The sequence below is a fragment of the Peromyscus eremicus genome, chromosome 9, assembly GCF_949786415.1.
Source record: "Peromyscus eremicus chromosome 9, PerEre_H2_v1, whole genome shotgun sequence".
Lineage (NCBI taxonomy): Eukaryota > Metazoa > Chordata > Mammalia > Rodentia > Cricetidae > Peromyscus > Peromyscus eremicus.
Genome location: NC_081425.1, coordinates 88,590,375 through 88,614,689, shown reverse-complemented (window position 1 = coordinate 88,614,689; position 24,315 = coordinate 88,590,375). Strand labels below are relative to the sequence as shown.

General features: G+C 36.7%; 1 protein-coding gene across 27 annotated transcripts in view; it reads right to left on the bottom strand.

Moving 5' to 3' along the window:
* Slmap (sarcolemma associated protein) overlaps window positions 1-24,315 on the bottom strand; it is a 123,157-nt gene that overhangs the window by 25,166 nt on the left and 73,676 nt on the right. For 7 of the 27 annotated variants that reach the window (XM_059274004.1, XM_059274002.1, XM_059274009.1 and 4 more), the window contains 5 exons: window positions 24,253-24,303; window positions 19,021-19,083; window positions 9,142-9,201; window positions 3,580-3,660; window positions 3,270-3,329 (listed from right to left, as the gene is read on the bottom strand). In XM_059274004.1, coding sequence (XP_059129987.1) covers window positions 3,270-3,329; window positions 3,580-3,660; window positions 9,142-9,201; window positions 19,021-19,083; window positions 24,253-24,303 — 315 coding nt within the window. The other 20 variants (XM_059273999.1, XM_059274014.1, XM_059274016.1 and 17 more) reach the window with 7 other exon arrangements.

Genomic DNA, 24,315 nt, shown 5'->3' with positions numbered 1-24,315 from the left:
AATCACACAGTTAGTGTGCAAATCCTCCTGCCAAACAACCAAAACCGATTTTTGTCAAAGACGAATGAGAAATCTTTCTGTGCTAAGGTTGATTAAACATCTGTTTTTCATAAGGTTTACTGGGAAAGTGCTTTATTAGTTTAGTTTATTGTGTTTAATTTTTTTTCTAAAAAAGGAATTTTTTTTTAATCAGTCTGCTTCACAACCTTGGGGAAAGTCTGGTGATGAGTATTAGTGGGAAATATTCAAATGGGGTAAATGCAAGCCTTCTGTAGCCTAATTTATTTTCTCTATCTTTTCTTTTGTAGGCTGAGTTTGATAATTTACCCTCTTCCTTTAAGAGAAAATTCCAAGTTGTGTGTGGTAGTGTACCCCTATAATCCCACCACTCGAAAGCTGGGGTACTGCAGTCTCAACTATCCCATATTAAACCAGAAAATTCTGTCAAACTATTACACCTAATTATATAGATTACAAATCATAACCACACATAATAAAGCACAATTTAAATGTTTCTAGTAACTTATAGTAAATAAATAATTTACGAATACATAAAGCTCTTACAAAGGAAAAACAATAATCACCATTTAAAGTAATAGTGGTTATTTCTTGACAACTTTGATAAAATTCACCTGCTCCTAGTCAAGCATGTAATGACCTAACACTCTGTTCTCTCCTTAAAAATTTTTATTTTATATGTATGAGTGTTTCTCCTGCATGCATTCATGCACACCACATTCACACCTGGTGCCCACAGGAGTCAGAGGGTACTGGGTCCTCTCAAACTAGAGTTATGGATTGCTGTAAACCACTATGTGGGTGCTGAGAACCAAACTCGAGTCCTCCAGAGCAGCGTGTGCTCTTCCATTGAGCCACTGCTCTGGTCTTTACCATTCTGTTCTTAAAAACCAAGCTGTGAGGTGCTGGAGAGATGGCTCAGCAGTTCAGAGTGTGTACTGCTTTGACAGAGTACCAAAATTCAGCTCCTAGCATCCACAAAAGACAGCTTACAAATTCCTGTAACTCCACCTCCAAAGAGTCTAATAACCTCTTCTGGCCTCCACAGGTACCTGCACTCTTGTGCACTTACTTGCACACAGACATACACACATAGTTAATTAAAAATAAAATAAATCTAAAAATAATTTTAAAAAATCAAGTTGTAAAATCTTTCTATTTTCCTGAGAGGCAAATGGGCCTCTAAATTTGCTATACAGTTGAAGATGGCCTTGAGTTTCTTTCTCTCCTGCCCTCCCAAATGTTGACATTACAGGCATGTGCCACCACATCCAGCTTCAAAATCTTTGAACAGCTATTGTTAAAAATACTATTTCATTAACAAAAGTTGGCAATCACACAGAAGTGTAAGAAGGGAGAGAAGGAAGGAGGAATGGAGGGAGACAGACAGAGAAAGAGTGTGAGTGTGTATGTGCATGCATGTGAATGTGTATGGTGTATGGGTATATATGTGTCCATACATATATGCATATGTGTGGACACATGCATGTGTACTTGTGAATATAGAGGCCAGAGGTCAATGTTAGGGGTCTTCCTCTATCTATACATACACATAATTAAAAATAAATTAAAATAAACAAAAAAGCATTAATAACAGTTGAATACAATTAACACAATCATAATGCTACTTAAAAATGAATCCAAATTTAGCTGACAAGAAGATTTAAGATATTTATGCAGCACAAAAGACCATATAAACTGCTACTTTTATGAGTTTATTACTTAAATTTCCTTTATGATTGTTTATTACTTAAATTTCATCCTTTCTTATTTTTTCATGTTTCCATAAAGCACTGAGGTTCTGTTTACCTCTGCCCAGTATCAGCTCTTTTGTCTGTTTGTTTACAATATTCCCTTCCCTAGTACCAGCCTGTTTGTTTGCTTGCTGGGAATCTTGCAAACCCAGGGCCTTGCACTGGAGTGGCAGGTGCTCTTAACAATGACCTCATCCCTTTTTTCCAGTATCAATAGCATCTTATACAATAATAGTTTTGCATTGCTATCAAGATTTCTAAACTGTGCAAACATTCACTTATTTTAATTACTGTGACATGAAAAAAAATCATGCCTTTTCAACCAAAAAGTCACCTAGGAGCTGTACAGATCAGTAAGTAAAGGAAACTGTGATCAGACTGAAGGACACATTGGCTGTCTGGGTCAGCAATCCTCAGGAACATCTCTGGACTGTGGAATTCAGTCAAAACTGGTTCCAGCAGCCATGTGATTTTCAGCATCCATGGAGAAGGAGAAAGAAAGTGAGGGTGTCCAGAGAAAAGACCACTGGGAGAATCTGAGTAAACTCATTCTTGCCATGGTTAAACTAGGCCAGCAGCAGGATCATGCGGGGTGAACCAAGCCTCCTTCCTCATATCTCAAAATCCAGAGTCTGGGCTGTGAGGTCCCCTAATAGTCCCACTAGAACAATAGATATGTGTACACAAAGAACCTTCAACAGCTACCACTGTTGTTCTCCTCCCAGAGAGCTTCCTGGTTGGTGTTAGTCCACCACTCCCCACATGTTCATCCACTGGACAGAAACTTTGTGTAATGTGAGACAAGGAAAAAAGTATATGCTCAGAATCACAGGTTTACCAGTAAGTGTCCCCAAGACAATTTATTTTAAAATCCTTATGTAAATAATTGGCACGTCCTATCCACTGTATTCTAAGAGCAACTACCAAGAAATAAACGTACTTCCTTTTTAGGGGGGAGACAAGTAAAGAGGTTCAGCACAGCACCTCTCAGCCCAGTGAGAGCAGGAGACTCCATCTTCCCAGGGGATGGTTATCCAATTGCTAAGTCCTCAGCCCTGAAACCACACACATAGAGGCTACACTACTAAACAGACTACGCAGACTGTATTCATGTGTTTATGCACATACACGTAACAACAATAAGGAAAAGAGGACATGAACACGAGGGAACGGGTGGGGCATGGAAGAACCTGGAGGGAAAAAATAGACGGGGAAGATGTAATTGTGAAAGAGAAAGAAAAATCTTAGCCCCGTGTTTCTCAAAGAGTCTCTTGAGAACTCGGTAATTATTGGGAAATGAGGAAGACCAGCAAAGGAAAACTGACTCATTAGTCTGTAATTTAAATGTGTATATGTATTTTTTAGCAAGTACTGGCACCAACACTTTAAATTTTAGTTCCTCCTACTGTACACAACCTTTTTAATTCAGCAAAGTAAAATGTAAAACTTCATATACATGAAACAGATTTAAAATGATGTGAAAACACATTAAAGTACCTTTTAAAAGAGACACTTTAGCAATGGGTTCATTTAGGTCTTGCTCATCCATCTGGGCGTCTACAAGGGGGAGAAAGAGAATTATAGAGTTGATAAATCTATCAGCAAGTTATTATTATCACAATACATCAAAAGTACACATCTCCTATGCTTGGATAGTTGAAAATAGTTTTAACAAAATATCCAAGATTTTATGAAGTCAAAACCCTGCTTTTTCACTAAAAACCAACTCTGAATTTCCAACCACATTAACTAATAACCTAAACGGCCGGGAGGCTGTTCAGATTTGTAAACACAAGTTAAAACTCACCTGTAGTGTCGTCGCTGCTTTTTTCCTTGCTTGGACTCAGAGTATCTGATAAGTCAGATTCCTTTGCTCTTGCCTGGTTTTCTATTAGGAAAAACACAAAAGTCAAAATGTTACCATAACTCAGCACCTTCTCTCAAGAAAACCGCTTTAAGTATGAATGCTCAGAATCTGTGCCTAAGCAAAATAGTGTAAAAACCAACTAAGATCACTCAGTCTCTTTGTTCTTCACCACCCGATCCAAAATGCAGTGCTGGTTATTTCTCAGAGTTTACAGCAAATCACAGTGTGGGTCCTGCCTGCTGTGCGGGGTGGAGGGGGGGGGGGGGGCTGGGCTCTTACTCCGTCCACTTATCAACCGGGAACAAACTGCAGCCAGCTTTGTTACAGTAATCAGGAAAGACACCAAATGCAGCAGAGTTCCCAGGGCAATGAGGAAACTGAAGACGACTGAAGGAAAAGGCTGGAGGCTTCCCTCAGTGCCGTCACAAAATCACTCTAAACTTATAAGTATAAAAGTACCCCTTCCATGAGGAGCCCATTTCTAAAGACAACACATGAATGGGAATTACAACAAGAAGGGGCACCTGTTCTAAAGGTTCCGGTATGTTTTCAAGAGATACTCTGCCACATCTGACCAGGCCATTCTAGGCCACTGCCCTCAAAAGTCCAATCATAGACTGACAGTTTATTAAAGATTATAAGTGACTAAGTCCCAATCAATATAGTAGCATACCTATATATTCTTTGGCATTCTTTAGGACAGTGATTACAGAGAAGGTCATTTCCTCAACTAAAATTCTATAACATCACCTCTAGGCATCAACTAAACTTCATATTGCAAAATTTAGCCATAATGTCATGCCTGTATTAATTCCCACAGGGTTCAGTTATGCAGGCTTCTTTATAGGGCTGTGAATAACGGCTCATTAGAGACTGCAGCTCTTTGCTTGGATCTACACTTCCCTAACCTCAACAGCCATTCTCTCTATCTGGCCCATGTTGTAAAGTATAGCTTTTACCTCATTACTTCTAAGGAAATAAGTATTTCTCTAGTATGTTACTCTTTTTATTACATATTTTCTGTTGTATCCCCTCCCACCCTACCTTACCGCACCCCACCCCCTGTTGATCATACTCCACTTTCTGGGGTATATAGATGTTATTTCTCTAATGAGATAATCATATTCATTAAGTGGATTACTATCTTCATGATCATAAATAATCATGGCATATATCTGACTATACCATTGTGACAATATATATCAAAATTTAAAATATGCAAAACCATGAACTGGAGCGATGCCTCAGCAGTTAAGAGCATTTCCTACTCTCACAGGGAATCTTGGTTTGGTTCCAGCACCAACAAAGTGGCTCACAACTGACTATAACTCCAGGTGCTGGAGATCCAAGACCCCTTTTGCCTTCTGTGGGCACCAGACACATATATGGTACACATACATACATGCAGAGTATTACATATATATATGTCCATATATATATATATATATATATATATATATATATATATATATATTACATCTGATAAATAAATAAAATGTATAAACCCACTTTTATTTTTCCCTAAGGAAATAATTGATTATGTGAGGTATTACATAAGGATGCTCCTTACAGTACTATCATTATGGGAAGATTAAATATGTATTGGTACTTAATATTATTAACTAAAAATTAAAGTAAGTATAATATATACATATATATATATATACACACACACACACACACACACACAGAGATTGATTTAAAATATTTATATATTTAGTTCAAGCTATTTAGAGATTTTGCTTCTCCCCCTGCCCCCCTTGTTTTCTTTCTTGAGACAGGGATTCAATGTGTAGCCCATGCTTACCTCTTACTTATGAATCTCCTGCCTCAGCTAGTAAGTGCTGGGATTACAGCGCATACCCAACAAGCTATGAAGTTTTTGTTACACAAGTATTTTCAAGGTCTGGTAGCATACACAACAAAGGTATCAATCAATGCCTATTGCTAGAGATGGGGACATGAGGGTATTTACTAACTTCACTAAATCCATTCAAGAATGAAACAGAAGACAGAACAAACAAATGATAGAACATCTATTTCTTTTTAAAAAAAATCTATTTTTGGTCATGAAGCGGTATCTAACTCTGTATTATTAAAAAGTTATTACTAGAGCTAGAGATGACTTAACAGTTCAGACTTTGCATTGCCCTTCCAGATGACCTGAGTTCAGTTCCCAGCACTTGACTTGGGCAGATTACAGACAGCCACCTGTAACTCTAGCTCCAGAGGCTCTAACAGCCTCTTGTGGATTTTGAGGGAACCTGCACTTACATGTATACGCCAACACAGAGACATGCATATAATACACACATAATCTAAGAACAGCAAAAATCAGTCTTTAGAAAGTACTATTTTTAGCTCACTGTAGACGTGTGTATCTGCATGTGGATATGTGCATACTACTGCAAGTGCCGACAGAGGCCAGAGGTGTCTGATTCTCTGCAGATGGAATCACAGATGGCTGGGAATCACCTGATGTGGGTACTGGGAACTGAACTCTGGTACTTAGAAAGAGCAGCAAGTACTCTTAACTGCTGAGCCATCTCTCCAGCCCCTTTTAAAAGCATTTTTAAAAATTCATTACTGATTAATTTTTTTTCTGCAGTATTTCATCATTAAGATACATATAAAAGGCCAGGCGGTGTTGGAGCACACCTTTAATCCAAGCACTCAGGAGGCAGAGGCAGGCAGATCTCTGTGAGTTCGAGGCCAGCCTGGTCTACAGAGTGAGTTCCAGGAAAGGTGCAAAGCTACACAGAGAAACCCTGGAAAAAAAACCAAAAAAAAAAAAAAAAAAAAGATACATATAAAAGAAAATGGAAGAACTAGCAACATAGTAACAAAACTACTTGTAAACTGAGAGTCATATGCAGTAACTGTTGCATGGTATGTTGACTAGGCACAACTACCACAAAACAAACACACCAACCATAGGCCATTTCTGTGTGTACCATTGGACCCATTACTTGGAAAGAAGGTAAAGCTGAAGATCAAGAAGGAGAAAGAATTCACTTTTTTTTTGTTTTTGTTTTAAACAAGGTCTCACTCTATATCTTAAGCTGGCCTGGAACTTGCTATGTAGCCCAGAATAGCCTCAGATTCATGGCGTTCCTTCTGTCTTAGCCCCTGTATGCTGAGATCTGAGTATCAAATCTAGCTGTATTAACCTTTGTTCAATGTAAGCCCAGAGCTTCCTGCTTATACGCAGTGTATCATTAAATTCCCGCGTAAGGGCCAACAAGATGGCTCAGCAGATAAAGGCACTTGCTTCCAAGCCTGACAGCCTTAACTCAATTCCCAGAACCCACGTGGTAGGAGAGAACCAATTCACACAGGCTGTCATTTATCCTGTATATAGGCATGCCACACATGGCAAGTGTGCACTCCCATACCCACAAAAACAAACACACAAATGCTTTTGAAGAATACCACAGTAATCCTGTAAGTTAAATTTCATTTTACAAATAAAGAAAGTAAACCTAGACATGCTGAGACATATGTAATCCAGCACTAAGGGGGTGCTGACATCAGAGCATCATGGCTTTGAATCCAGTCAATGATAACAATGAGACCCTGTCTCAAAAACAAAACAACCAGCCTAAAACACACACCGAGAACAGTGGGGAAACTGAGGTTTAAAGATCTAAAGTGAGTTGCCTGAGAATATACAGTTAGAATTATCTACTTGTATTCCTTTTCACTTCTAAGCTACTATGGATATGTAATGACAGTAACTTGAGTTAGTCCTAAATCAGAAAGCACATGCAAGACATGATTATATACCATGTTAAATGAAGCCTTCAGAGGAAACAGTAAGACTGCTAACAGCTGATAACCTAGCAACTGTCATTTTCAATGGAAAAAAAGACAAGGTCCACATAAAAATCACTAAATGCATTTTTACAAGACAAGTAATTTTAGTCAAATTCAAGAGAGTATTTTATAGCCAGATTTAAACATTTAAAATATAACTATTATGGCCACCCAGCTTGCTCTTGGGAATCTGGCAAAGTGAAAAGTATTAACAAATAATTTGCCATCACAGATTTATAAATATCCGACTGAAACAAAGCATCTTGAACACTTGTCCAGTTTCTTCCATGAGATAAGAACCCAGCCAAATGCAGCCGTTCCCATTTGTAATCTCAGCACTCGGGAGGCTGAGACAGAAGCTCAAGGCTAAACCAAGTTGTACAATGAGAGCCTTTCTCAAAAAACAAAACAAAATAAAACCAAGAAGAGACCCAAAAGTAGAAATGCTGAATCAAAACAGGCTCTTCAAAACTATCTATGTGTATTTTAAATCCATTTTTTAAAATCAATAATGTGGCACACATCTTTTTCTAAAACTTCACCTGAGTTCAAGCAAATACATTCTATTCCAGAATGCAGGCCACCGGGCACTTTCCTAAAGAAGCACCGGTCACCTTCGCCCTCTGCTCTGCTTCCAGTCTGAAGTGTCAGTTACTCAATCAACAGATTAGAATAGGCACGGAGGTGGTGAAGTAAAGGCTATTTTAAAATCTGTTCTCATCTCACTGTAATAAGATGAAATGAAGTGCATATGTACTAAAAATAGTTTACTATTCTGAAACCGAATGCCTGTTTGCCAGAACAACATTAGCATTGCATAGTCTGTGCATTCTTTCTCCTAATATGGCATCTCCTGTGCACAAAACTCAGAAGGAAAGCTACCAGACATCCAAATAACACAATCTGTTTAAAAACACTTTAAAAAGCAAGCAAACCAGTTAGTCTGACAATACCAAATATATCAAAATCAAGCATTAAGAACTCGGGACTTTCTTTGTTTTAACTGACGAGGATTATGAAGCTAGTTTTCAGTTTTATGCTGGCCAAGTCTGATGAACGTTCCACTCTAACAACGAACACATCCCGCCTGATTTATTTAACTAGTTTCCCTATGCTTAAAAGTAGCAGTATGAAGTAAACCTTAACTTTCTTCTCTAAGTTTAACAACTGTAATAAAAATAAAGAAGAAAAAAAAAACTACTTTGGAGAATTACTGGACTGCTAATTATCAAATATAACACAATTTTACATTGGCAAAAGTCATCCACTTTTGTTTTAATCAAATTGAGATAACAAAATAGAGAAATACTGAATATCATAAAGAATGTTAATACAATAATTTTCAAAATAAAAGTTTAAGTATTTTTCCCTCATAAAAGGTTTGCATTGTATTAACTAAACTTTTGATATGAAAACTGAAAACATTGTAGAAATGAGACAGAAAGGTCAAAAGCAAACCTATGGCAAACATTAACTTAAACCACACACAAATGACTACATTAAAAGAAACTTTCCTATTTTACCTTAAAATAGACATCTAAATAGTTTATATAATATCCGATACTGTTGCTAGAGTGACATTTTATATGCTATAAGAAATAAACTCTTGGCTAAAATACCTTGACAATTTAAACTAACTTTCATTATCCAAAGTGCGTGCCAGACCATAGGAAACAGGAAACGAACCTTTTGAAAGCCTTGAGTCTTCTGCCACTTTGGTTAGATGCCCCTGGACAATCAGCTTCTCTGCCAAAGAAAACAAGCGTTACGACCCAAGCTCAAACAGAGCCGCATTCCCTGAGTGGAGCAGGGCAGCACATTCCATGACCAAATTTAAAGATGATAGCATTATTCCTGTGACCAAGCTTCAACAAAAAGCTTGAAGCTAGAAAGGGAACTACAGAACTGAACTTACTAGAACAATCAAATTAGTGCAGAAAACTGGGAAAGAATATGCCTCTGTTTTCATTAGATATCATCATATTGTAAAGTCTAGACCTTTGTATAAAGGAATCAAAAGAAACAAATGTGATCTCTATGCCACGGTATGAAGTTGAAATGAAGCAATTCTGAGAAGGCAGTTCACTTAAAGAAGAGAAACAATGCTACCAACAGTTCACTCTTTCCTGTTGACACAATTCAGAAAAGTCTATATACTATACATCAAGAAAATGGATGATTTCAGAAGAGCTAGCTTCTAAAATCGAAAAAGAAAGAAAAAATAACTTTGTGCTTTATCAAGTACTCTCTGTAAGCATTTAATGTATCTTTACAATTTACTTAAAGTCGTCTTTTCATATTCTGCACTTCACCAAGGCAGATAATGTATCTATTCTGCATATTTCATTCTTTACTCCTGTATACCAACTGGTGTTCTTCAATCAATTCCTCTACACTATGAGAAACAATTTTTCTGTTCTCTGACCCTTCAACTGCAATTTAGTCTGCACCCACTAATCAATGACTGAAATCACACCAACACCACCACGACCTCTAGGTTTCCCAAGGCCACACAGCTCCTTTTCATTTCTTACAGGTTGTTTATTTGCCTTTCTTAAAAACAAAGTTAGGTTCTTACGGGGAAGGGTAGTAGGGACTGAAGGTAGAGTCTTGTACAAGACAGGCACATACTTAACCACTGAGCAATAGTCCCAGGCCTCTTTTTACATTTTATTTTGAGACATAAGTTGCCTGTTGCCTATACTGGCCTTGAACTTGTGATTCTCCTCCTTTACCCTCCCAGATAGTCAGGAATATAGACCTATGCCACCGTATCCACTTCACACTTAGACAGTTTGAAAACCACTAGTCCTACAAGATGGGAGGCCTAACCTGTCCTATCTGTTCCCTGTCTTACTCTACTCCACTCCCAAAATGCGCTTCCTACAAGCACTAACTTTTAACCATTTCCCCATTATTTACATTTACATTTCTTGTAGTTATTTATTTATTTACTTAGGTTTTTCTAAGGCAGTATGTCACTACAGAGTCCAGGATAGTCTGGAACTCAAAGTCTTTCTGGCCCACCTTGAATGTGATAATAGTATTAACAGGCAGGCATCACCAGGCCTGTCTATTACATTTGTATTTTTAAATAATATATTCTAAGAAAAAATTTCCATTGTAGACATTAATCAAAAATCTCTTACACATGACCATCTTAATTTTACTATTATCTTCAGAGGAATACTATGTTATCAATCTATTTGTATTTTATTGACTATTTACATATGAGTTATATAATATGCTGTGTTTCTTTCCTTAAACAACATTCAGTATATTAGGAGTTTAAACACTTTTTAAGCTAACATATGTTTTTTTTTCGGTCTAAGTTCTCACTGAAACAAAATTCCTGATATTATCACGTTTCCACCCCTCCCTCCCCAGTTGTTTGTCTGTTAGCTAGTTAGTTAGTTAAAAGGTAGGGCCTCACTATGTAACCACGCTGGTCTCCACTTTCAGATCCTCCTGCCTCAACCTCCCAAGTGCTGTGTTTACTGCACCTCACCCCCACTGGCTTTCCTCAACCTTTTCTTTTACTGCCTTAGTCTCAACTGTATCCTGCACTGTGCCCCTGACCCTGGGTTCTAAATCTTTGTTTTATTCTTTTTATTACTGTAACATAACTTCTGATAGTGTCATGAAAAGGAACGGACACCATAAATGATTTGTCACCCTTCCTCTGAAATGCCAGTTTCCTACCAATACTCTGACAGTTTAAGTCACGGAATACTGTCCCTTCTGGGTTTTAAAAGCACACTGCTCTGCTGTTTCCTAGCTTCCACTTGGAGTCCAGTGATGATCTGAGTCCTGTCCTTCATGGGTCGTAAGGATTTCTAGTGCTTACAATACCAGATCTGCCTGTCCTTTCTCGGTACCTGGAGGTGACACACCTCAATTCTGTGGCATTGAGAAAGGTTTATAAGACCTAGACTAGCCAGGCCAAAGCATTTAAGAGATGACGGGAGTTTCCTCCTTACTTCTCACTCCCACCCTCCCCACATTACAGGAACTCTAGAATCATCTTTTGAGATGGCAACATCATGGCTAAGACTATTAACCTTCATAAACCTTGAGTAATGATGTGGCACAAAGTGTTCTCACCACAACAAACAAGCAGTATAAACAAGAAATAAATGCTTGACAGATTAGCCATTATGAATCCAGAGATTGCTCAGTGATTAAGAGAAAGTGTTCTTGCAGAGGAGCTGGTTCCATTCCCATTGGCATGCCCATCTGTAACTCCAGTCCCAGAGGATCTGACACTCTCTTCTGGCCTCCATGGCTACCAGGCATGCATATAGTACAAATACATACATGTAAGCAAAATAATCATACACACAAAATAAAAATAAAATTTTTTAAATAAATAAATAAAAGAATACAAGAGTTTAGAAAGTAGAGAGGGAGAAAAAATTTAAAAATAAGAATTTCAGAGTTTATATACTGCCATATTATAATTTTGCTTACTATGAATCTTCTCTTTATCCTTGAAGTTCTTAAATTCCCCTACCCTACTCTAGCCCCTTTACTTATAGAGAGAACCCAGGGTACTATACCACTGGCCTTATGTCCCACAGCATTGTTTTTTGCTCTCTCTCAACTAAAATTCACACAGACTATCCATTTTAAAGGAATAATTCAATAATATTTAGTACATTCATAAATCTAAAACATCTAATCACCCAAAAAGAAGCCATTAAGCATTTACTCCCCCACGTACCTCTCCAGGCCCTGGCAGGTTCAGATCTGTTTTCCATCACTTGATTTATTTACCCTGGATGTTTCATATAAATGAACAATACAGTATGTGCCTTGGGGTCTGGATTAGACACAGTGTGTGATGAACTTCCAATACTTTTCAGTGGGGGAATTATCTTATTCTGTTTACTGGTAAGTATATTCATACCCCCTCCCCTCTCCCCTTCCCTACATCCCAGTTTCCTCTTGTCTCATACCTGAATTTATTATGCACATGTAACATCTTCAGCATAATTTCTTACTTTAAAATTTTTACTTAAAAAATAAAAATTTTACTTAAAAAATGCTTATCATTTTTATTTTCTAGAATATTTACTTTTTAAAACCCTTTTACTGATTTAAAAATTCTTCTACTGATTTATCACACTCTTCAAATATTTTACTTGCACTGTACCTTTTAAGTGACAATATTATCTTTTCCTTGTTTTACTTAAGAAATATCTAACTTTCTGAAAAAATAATTACATTTTAAAAAAGCTTTCTTCTGCTTTATATATTTTCCGTTTCTTCCCTGGTCACATTTTCCTGTTTCTCTTCTATTCAAACCTGCCAGAGTTGTAGAAGTATGAACAGGACACACAGCAGTTCAGGAGACGTATGAGTTTGGTACCTGTATGGACCCTAGTGTCTCTGGTGTCGGAGCTATGGGTGTAACTTCCCTACTCCCTGAACAGTAGCAAACAGAGCAGAATCCCAATCTCTTACACATGATTTCTTTTTTTGACTATTGGAATATTTGGTTAACATCTATGTCTTGCTGTAGTCTTTTCTTCCATTCTCTTTGTTGCTGTGACTCTTTAAGTCTTTTATTATAAATGGATTCACTCATTGTATTTAATCAAACATTTACAACTGCCTTTTAAAAACTACTTTTACTTCTGGACACCACCCATGCATTCCCATATGCCTGCCCACTCCTTTCTCAGCCTTTCCTTGCCCTTTTCTCCATCGGGCTATAATTTAAATATGTGTATTTAGTCTCCAAGATTTTTGTGAATGTCAATAAAACTCATTGTTTCATAGCCTTTATTACCTGCAATTGAACTATTTCTAAATGCTGGTGGCAAGTCACATGTTCTCTTAGTTTCCAGAACTCTATTCTCTACTTTCTAGATATCTTCACCCAGAATCCCACAAGGACTTAATCTCACCATGGCTAAAGCTGAATTTCTATTCTCTCCCTTTCTTCTAAATGATGTTGGTGTCCTTCCTTTCCTTACAGTGTTTTTTATTTAAATCTCTTTGACAGGATGCTGAAGCTGCCCATTATCTCTACCTTCCTCAATTCACTATAAACTACTGGCAGGAATATAACGAACGATTCCTTTAACTATTACTATGTACCAGGATAACAAAGACGTGGTAAATCAAGGAAATCGGTTTAATGAAAGTGGGGAGGCATCTTAACACAACTCTGACAGATTTTATAGCTGCCTAATTATAGGAATATAACCCTTCTGGTTTTTCTCAACTGTACTGATTGTTTTAAAGATAAAAAACACAGCCAGGCAGTGGTGGTGCACACCTTTAGTCCCAGCACTAGGGAGGCAGAGGCAGGCAGATCTCTGTAAATTCAAGGCCAACCTGGTCTACAGATCAAGTTTTAAGATAGCCAGGGCTACATAGAAAAACCCTGTCCTGGGAAACAAACAAACAAACAAATAAATAAATAAATAAATAAATAAATAAATAAATAAATAAATAGAATAAGAAACCTATCAAAAGATTATAATTTATTACTCAAAACTCTTTTTTCATTTTGAGAAAGTGAAAAACAAGACAAAAAACCTCCAACAACACAAAACTCTACTATAATACATTTAATCCAAAGAGAGGAACCAGATCTCTGCCTCTGGCCCTACCTACCTCCCCACCCATCATCAGAGATCCAAAGAAAGAACTTCCATACAACATAACTTCCCATCTTGAAGCAGCTATCTGACTTGCCACAACGGAAAGAGACAGAGTAGAGGGCTTTTTTTTTTTTTTTAAAGCATCCATGGTTGGTGTGAGAGAGGGGTTATCACTCTTACTCTTGTTCCTCCTCTTCTCATTATGGAGGACATGCTGTCCTAGCACAAGCAGCCTCTTATCTCAGCCTCCTCAGTGCCACAATGACAGGCATGTGCCACCACAGCTGGATATTTTCACATTTAAGCCATATGTATTTATTGTGAAAAAACATACACTCAAGAGCATTATTAAAAAGGTATGGATGTTTATAGAATGAATTTCTATGAGACAGAACCTTCCTATCAACCTCCAAAGCCCTCCATATTCTCCTTTCCTTCTCTCTCATACAAAAGCAAGGACCACCTGACTTTTATCTTACTCTTGCACATTTATTTGTTTCCTTCCTTTCTTGGTGTATATATGTGTGTGTGTGCTCATGTGCAAGTATACGTGCACATGTGTGCACATGCATATGAAAGCCACAGATTTATACTGGGTGCCTTCCTCAGTTGCTCTCCACATTGTTTTTTGAGAAATGATTTCTCACTGAAGCTGGTGCTTACCATTTAGCTAGACCAGCTGGCCAACACATCCCACGAATCTTCCTGTCTTTGCCTCCCCATTTCTGGGATTACAGGAGTGGGCCAACACGCCCCACCTTTCCTCTGCTGCTAGAGATCCTTCTGGTCTTTATGCTTGTGCACCATGCACTTTACCAACAGAGCCATCTAACTCCCTGTGCACTCATTGCTTTAGACACACTACCCAGATATATCTGACTAAGAAAACTTGAACGCTATAGTGTGTATTCTTACAAGTTAGCCTTCTTTCAATGAAAGTCTTTGGGTTGTTTCCAGTTTTCAACTATTATAAACACTGCTCCTGTGAACATCCTTGAGTTTTAATCTGACATATTTCCTTGGACACTTCTACAAGGAGCTTATTCTGGGGAGCAGAACTGACAACATAATTTTAACTACATAGGGAACCATCAACTAAGCACTGAGTTTAACCAGAAAGTATCAGATAATAAAATTACAAGAGCTACTGAATCTGCCCAAAGCTAACACAGGAGAACTAAACTTTTTCTTGGTTCACAGGAACAAATTACGTACCACATTACTGTGTGGTACAAAATGAAGAACAAAGTGGGTAGTCAAAGGGAGGCGGAAGGGGCCAGGAGAGCAAACATTCCGGCCATCAAAATTCTGTAATGCATGCGTCCTGGTAATTAAAAAGTAACTCTAGATTCGGAGAAGATATTACAGCAACATGAAAAACAAAGCTAGCTCAGCTGGCTCACCAAGCTACATGCCTGGGATAGAGAAGGAGGAAACAGGCTACTGTAGGAAAAGCCTCTGCTGATTCTCTCCACAGTTCCAAACATATGTGTGTCTCCTCCCTCCTAGTCACAAGCACTTCTATATACCAAGATTAGAGAGCACCTGAAAATATAGTCTCAACTAAGTTTCAGAATAATCTCATGAGGTAGATACTACCACCTCATTTTGCAAATGAATGAATTAAGGCTAAAGGTGGTTATTTTTGCCAGGAATCACACTATCAGTGAAAAATCACATCAAGATTCCTCTTATAACATTATAAATGGAAATGAGCCAAAGTCACTCAAAAAGTTGTTTTTTTAAAAAGCAAATACCAAAAATAAACTCATTATAATTAATATTAACATATAATTAGTATTCAACATCAAGCTAGCAACTAATCTTCCCCAGAGAATGGCAACTCACTAGCAGAAACGCAGCTTCAGAACTTCATAGAAGGGGCTCCACATTCACATTTTAATAATTCAGATATCTACACTGGTATTCATTTCTGATTATGTAAAATTAGTTAAAGCAATTCTTGCTATAGAAGACATTCTGGAAGCTGTTTTAAAACAAGTGGAAGGAGGAACAAGCAAGAGAGAAAAGTATTCAGAACTCAAAGACAGGATAACAACTTGGTAAAAACAGACCAAGTTCAAGAACAAAGGAGTGTTTCTGCAAAGATAGCATTGGAATGAATTTACGATTATTCTCTTCCAGCAGTTCAAGTGTTAAAAGAGCTGCCAACAACCTTCAATGTATCCTAAACCAGACGAACTAAGAACAAAGAGATCAAATATTAGCAACACCAAACTCTGAACAAAGCAGCATTTTCCTATGATGGGGATATAAACTACTTTGAGTACAGAAACACAATTACTTGTTCTTTATCATAAATAAACTCATCAGGTTTAGACAAATAAAAATTTTTTAAACTGAAGTTTAAAAATCTGTTTCAAGTAGAGTATGTACTCGAATAACCCTGAGCCTGTTCTGAGGCTGACCTCATAGAGTGATGCACAGTAAATACTGAGTTACCCAGCAACCTGGATTCACTGGATTCCTCTAAATAAGGCCTCAGTTTCAATGAGAGTGAAATCCTACCCAGAAGAAGGTAATGGAAGAAGCCTGCAGAAACTGACTATAATTTCAAAATGAGGATGGGGCCAGAGAAAATTTTTTTTGCAAACAGTAAAATAAAAAACACCTGAAGATAATGAAAACAAACATGGATTTAAGAATATAAAGGCATGAATTTCACTTCAGGGCACTTGGTAATACAATCAAGGAGATGAGTCTAGGAAAATAGACAGTTTGTCTCTACAAAGCAGACTCTCTGAGAGGAAAGTTTTCTGGCATCCAGCAGCAAAATCTCTCCCCTTGTGAGGACACAGAGCAGCCAGAGACACCAAAGAGGCAGGCATCTGTCCAGAGAACACTGTCTTTCCCTGTGCTCCAGGAAAGGTCTTAGATCTCCATGTCCTCGTGTCCTTAAGAGTTTCCCCCTTCATCTTTTCACGCAACATTCAAGTTAAGTTAGTCAAATGACAGAGTTCATGGAACCAAATAACACACACGGGTAATATGTCAGCCCAGACAGCAACTTTGGCAAAACACAGCAAGTGTCAATGCATCTATTAGGTTTATAAAGTAAACCTCAAGTACTGAAGTAACTAAAGTTTACAGAAGATGGAAGGAACTCAGTCCTTCCAAAACCCTCCATTCCTGAAGATAAGTTCTTGCTAAAAGTTTTTTAACAAGTTTTAATGAAGTTATCTGATAATTGAGACTTTATGTAATTTTATACAGAATATTTACAGATTGGGAATTATGCAAAGGGTTATACTTAACCCTATCTAAAGCCCACCTTCTTTCCCGAGGATTAAGAGCTATTCTCTAAAAGAATTTTTTTTAAATATACTCTGACTTTCCATACAAGAAAAACATTGAAATGTGTTCCTGCTCAGTTAATTTCTACAAAATCAAGCTGCTCTCTTACGGGTTCATGCAGGTAAGTTTGAATATTTCCCAACATATTAATATAGATGAAGAATCCAATAAAAACAAATCATGTGCTTTTTTTAGTTTTTAGAACACTGACTTATGTTACATAAGCCCGGTAAATAATAAAGACAAGGTATGGACATTGGCCTTTCAAAAGACTGGAATCAAAAATCTAACGTACTTACTGCACACTGAATACATACTTTGTGATAGAGACCAATCAACTTAAGATGCCTAGCCATTTAAAAACAGCAAAAGAGATTGTGTATGGCTGTCAATACATAATTCCAAACTATTCTAAAACTCTTTTGGTAAGTTTACCTGAGCAAGGGGTTTGCTGGATCTCCTTGCTTGTGGTAATACTCATTAAACTTAAAGTCTACATGGCCCTTCTAACAACAAACAAGGCTAGAGGTAACCCTTGCTCCAGTAATCATATATTTAGGAGCCAAATTAATTTGGAAAATTTGAGATAACATCTGGAATCATCAAAAGCAAACTGTTGCTACCTAAAAGTCAGAAACCACGTTCTAACAAAGCCCCTCTCAGACACTCGAACAGAGTTGAACCTTTCACTATTTGCATTAAAAATCCAGATGTGCAGGAGCCCCTCTGTTTTGCTTCCTGATCTTTGCTCTGCCTTTGTATACAAGAACCAGGTTTATATTCTGCCTTTCCTTCTGTGGACCAGAAGTTCAGTATTTTCCCATGAAGTCACACAGTCTGCACAAACATCATACTATACTGAGGGCCATCAGTGGAGCCAAGATTCCCAAAAGACTATTTAGTTTTTAATAGCTTCATTTAATCTAAGACATAAGGGAATCTCAAAATTCAATCTGTGATAGAACTAAATCTTGAATAAAGAAGCCGTATTATCAATATTTCTTCATCAAGACCCCCCATAGAGAGTTTAGGTGTGAGCAGGAGAGATGTGTCAGCAGTTAAAAGCTGCTCTCGCAGAGGACCTGGGTTTGATTTCCAGCACCACATGGTGGCTCACAACTCTCTGTAATTTTAGTTTCCGAGGATCTGAAGTCCTCCTCTGGCCTCTGAAAGCACTGCATACACATGGTACACAGACATACACACAAGCAAAACAAACAAACACACACATAAAAATAAACATCTTTAGAAAGATAAACTTCAGGTACTTCACACCCCAGACAGTCTGTTTTATTCCCTGATAAATGACTTTTAATTAGCGAGCTTGAAATTTCTTCCTTTGTGTTTCTGTGCACACGAACGTGTGCGCGTGCGTGCGTGCGTGCGTGCGTGCACGCGCGTGCGTGCGTGTAGGGGCCACCAATATGATCTGTTCTGCTCCATATGTGGAGGCAACTGCAATAAGACTACTTTTCTCAAAAGAGAAAGACAAACAGGTTTGCTGATGCCTGAAGATAGTTAGTTACTTGCACACTTCTACTACAACAAATACATTGATTTCCTTGTTTTTCCTCTGACTTCTTAATCTCAGTCCCTGATTTCATTAAAATCAATGAGAAAAATACTCTTTACTCACTCTGGCATTCTATGAATTGATGAATAAAAGTGCAGTCCCCGCCACTCTTTGAAAGCAAGTGCTCTAATAAAGAAAGAAAGACCTTTAAGGACATAGTTTGTTGCTGTCTTGAAATAAACAACAACAGCAAAGGTTAAAAAAATGAAATATTTTAACACAGGTAATTGAAGAAGACTAATAAAGTTGGCTATACTCTAACACATATTTTAGAGCTCGATAACTGAAAGTTATAATTTATATAATCACTAGTTTCCTCTGAATGGCTAGCTTTTAAAGGTGCAGTTTTTATCCGAAGAGCTGAAAAAACAAACAAAACAAATATATTGCTTTAAAAAGCTTTTTCCACTTTTCATATGTACCTTTCTCCATGATAGGTTTGCAAATCCTCTTAAGTGATTTGTGTTTTCATTATTGAAATAATTTCATGTTCTAACAGTCTCTCTTCAAAGCTGTTGGTATTAATTAAGATGTAAAAGGTAAAAACTTTAAGAAGGTATAAAATCAGTCAGGCATGGTAGCATATGCCTGAAATTCCAACATTCAGGAGGATGAGGCAGGAGGACTGCCATGAGTTTGAGACCAACATGAGCCACACAGTGACTTTCAAGAGAACTTGAACTACAATATGAGCCTTACTTAAAAAAAAAAAGTTGGGGAGGGGGTTACCATACAATAATTTTTTTTTATTTTTAAGGAATTGATGAGATAGATATTTTATACATTCATTTTCACAGTTTCCCATTTAAGTACCTTAATCTATACCATATATACCATTACAAAATTACATTATTTATCTCCACCCAAATTCTCATGCTTTACACAGGTGAACAAGAGCTTCATTAATGGTTTTGCTTACATCAGAAATAATCCAGTTTTGTAAAAAGTAGAAAGGAGAAAATTAAAAATTAACACAGTAATTAAGGAGTTCCAGCCCTTTTCTGACAACAATCTTCACTATTTCAAAGATCAAAGCCTAACCTGTAAATCCAGATAACATTCTTTAGTTACATATCTGTGTCTTTCAAAAGTACACAAGAGATTCTCGAAGGTTTAGTGTTAAAAGGCTGTGCTCCAACATGGTCACTACCAGGAAGGTCTAAACGCACTGAAACCTGGGCTGAGCACGGCTCTCACCATCCACTCCTGCTCTTCTCCCCTCAGCCCACCCACCTCTCTCTTGTCTTATACTCGCATGCACATCTGTCACAACTCACTGTCCTGACAGTGACTGCCTCCTGACATCTTTCCTGTTAACTGCCTTCTGAAACTTTCAAAGTTGTCTTTTTCCTCTACCTAGTCACACAGGACCCAAAGGACCCACGCTAAACAAGGGGAGAAAGATAAATAGCTTTTGTTTTAGAGAGATGCATAAAAAGTATAGTACAGCCCCAAATGGAAAAAAAATGAAAAGTTAACTGCAACAAAAATCTGGAATTAAAGAAGTAATTTTAACAAATAGAATTTGTCAACAAGCTAACAAAACCCCCAGTATATTAGAAAATGTCAAGGTAAAAAGTTGGTTTACATAAACTCTAAACTATAACAACACTTTCAAAACTCAAACTATACAATATCACGTTAAGTGTGAAAATGTGTTTGGGTAGGTAAAGAAAATATAGTTCATATATGTGAAAGTTTTATGCAGTCATAAAGATGAAATTAGAACATCTGCAGGAAAATGGATGGAACGGATGATTGTCATGTTAAACAAGATACGCCAGACTCAGAAGGCCAAACAGCACAAGTTTCTTTCATATGTAAAATCTAGACTTAAATGTATATCTAACACATGTGCTGTGAAAGTAGGAAGCGATTATGTAGGGTGAGGAAGTAGCCTGAAAGGATAATGGGAGGAAAAAGACAACTATCTCTCTGTGTGCTCTAGCTTAAACCTACTCATTTACTTGATATGAAAGCAAAAGGAACCACTGGGGAAAGAAAGAGAATCAGTGAAGAGGCAAATAAGGAAGGGCATATATGCACAAAAACATCAGAAACCTTCATGTATGCTTACCAAAAAGTTTAAAAGCTTACTTGGAAACAAACTTGAACATACCTAAAGGCCTTTATGACACTATCTGAAACCAAATTTCAGACCAATATTAATCAATTTCTGGTGACTCTTACTCAAAACTGGGAATCCCCGTAGGTGGTCTGAATGAGAATGGTCCCATAGGCTCATATATTTGAATGCTTGGTCCCCAATTAATGGAACTGCTTGGGAAAGATTAGGAGGTGTGGCCTTGTTGGGAAGGTGTGTCACTGGGGGTGAGCTTTTGGGTTTCAAAAGCCCCAAGCCAAGTCTCACACTCTCTTGGCATGGAACTTGCAGATAAGATGTGAGCTCTCTACTACTTCTCCAGCACCAGGCCTGCCTGCCTGCGCCATGCTTCCCACCATGATGACATAGACTCATCCTCTGCAACTGTAAAGCCCCAATTAAATGTTTTCTTCAACTATAGTTGGTCATATATGGTCTTGGTATCTCTCTACAGAGCAACAGAATAGTAACCACAACACTCACTGTTACTCAAAGATCACCCTTTATCTATTCTAGTTTTACACAGAAGAACCCAAAAGGTCATAAAAGGATGTTGGATCCCCTGGAGCTGGAGTTAGAGGTGGTTGTGAGCTGCCACGTGGGTTCTAGGAATCAAACCTGAATCCTATGGCAAAGTAGTAAGTGCTCTTAATCACTGAGCCATCTTTCCAGTGCCCTATGTACTATATTTTTAATATCTGAATCCAACCCTGAAAATATTAAGTATACTGGCTTAGATAACATCTGTTATTAAGTAAAAAGGTAAATACATATGTGCCATATCTACAAAAGCACCTTTTACATGCATAAGATAACAATGTCACAGTCTATATAAAGCATTTCAAGCATTACACTTAATAGTCTATTACTTGAATTCAGGCCCTTAGAAATTAAGTTGACACAAATACAGAACATGTTATCACTGGTAATGCAAAAGAAATCAGATGTTTATTGGAAGGAAAACTAGTCTCTATGATATTAGTTAAAGTTAAAGAAATGAAAAAAAGACAAACACAGAAACATAAAGAACCATTCTTTTTATAATGATTTTTTTATATAAATGAGTTTTTTATAGATTACAGTTTTCTATATACCCATGTTGTAGTTATGCTACTGTAGCCATTAATTGAACATGCCACCAAGGCATTCAAATGTGGCTCATTCTAACAGAGATATATGGTAAGCATAAAATAAATACATGATTTCAAATACCTAAGGAAAATTAATGTGAACTGCTTCATTAATAATCTTAAAATACTGGTTAAATGTTTATATAACATTTTTTATATTGTTGGTTAAATAAAATTTAGTATTAAAATGTGTTTTTACTTGCTTCTTTTTAAACTTTACTATAATTACCAGAAAATTTTAAACTTTACAATTGTTCTCATATTGCTTCTAGACAACACTATTCTCTATTTTAATATATATTTAAATAATCCTTATTTAAAAATGAAACAAAAACTTATGCTATAAAATCTGTGCTTGTAAAAAAGTTAAGTCATTTCAAAAAGAGTTCACTGGAAGAAGTATGAACTATAACATCTCTAGACACTGCTGACATTTCCTCTTGCACCTATACTTAGTATTTTCTCTCCTACTTAAAGCGTGATGCTAACTTAAAAATTCTATGGCTAAGAACTTTGGTGATGTTTGAAAAGGTAAATTATCTTACTACAAAGTCCATTCCACAACAAAGTGTGGCATAATGAGATTTGTGTATACGTAAAAACTTACTGTCAAAATGCCCTACTAGTCATTCTCAAGCTACTTAATTTAGTGTCAACAAAGACCCAAATGCTTTAACAATGGAATAACTATAGCAAGGAGTTTCCCAGAACAATATACAAAATTTATTTTAATATTAAATTAAGGAATCTATGACTATTCGCTAATAGGAAAGCAGTCTACTAGTCTAAATTTTCTGGCAAACTTTTACATAGTAATTTGACAACTCTAGTTAAAATATGATTTTGTATATATATAAAGATTATTAATTGAAAAAAATAAAAGTTCTCAGTTTGCATTAATATAACACTTGACACTTATTTAAGGAAATAACGGATTTAATTAAAAAGTATACAATCAGAAAGGAAAAGACAAGCAAAATAATCATGGAAAACATAAAATCATTTAAGGAAAATGAGTACTTCCAAGATTAACTCATTTAACAAAAATTTGCTAAATACTTTTAATGAATAGCAATAAAGTTTTGGTAAAATGAATATAAACTACACCTTTAAAATTTCTCAAATTGAAACTCAGAAATTCGAATCTGAAAAACTTAAGGCATTTTACAAAACATATAGAGTAGTCAAATAGCAATGGATAATTTTTTTCTCTAGAATCCTAAAATGCTTAATATATGCAATATTACACCATGACCATATAGCTCACACATACACAATTATCTGGACCTGCTTTGGCAGTTACTATAAGAATTTTTTTTTCCTTTTTGTAATGCTGGAATTGAATCCAAGGCATAAACTAGGAAAACTCTTGAAGTTACCTCTCCAGCTCACCCATTTTTTAGTTAAAACAAATCAAAAGAAACTACTTAACTTTGACCCCTTGCCATGAATGATAAAGATATACCCTGATATGTGGAAAACAGTTTCATTAGAAGTTCTATTTTTGACCTTGATATCTTCTTCTAACTCCTGTATATTAAAATGAGATGATAAGCACAGCAGTATGCACTGGACATAACTTTATTCCTTTAGTACTCCAAACATCCAAAAACTACCAAAAGATTTTTCTGATTAGAGAAATCTCATTTTCTGATCAATAAAACAGATGGATTAAGAAAGTAGTTTCCACATGTCTAAGGGTCCAGTGGGACATTAAATAAGCTCACACACTGCAAATGGAGACCTGGAAGCCGAGCATGAAGGAACAAACAGTAGTAGAGCTCTTTGGAAGGTAAGAGCCACATACAAAAGCCACGGCTAACAATGAACACCATTTTCTTATCTCAATTTCCACATAACAAGGGATATCTAAGGACAGATCACATCTTGTGTCTTAGACTATAAAAAGAAACTGGATTTTAGAAGACAAAACTCAATGGTATGTGAACAGTTATAAATGTGTTTCATCCCAAGCACTAAAAATCAGTAAGCATTTAGCTCTCTGTCCTGTTTAAATAATAAAAGGATATCATAAAAAAAAATTTAAGTTTTTTACGCTACCTTTTTCTGTGCTCCCATTTATTTTAGGTAAGAAGTCATCAACTTGTATCCCTAGGATTAAGA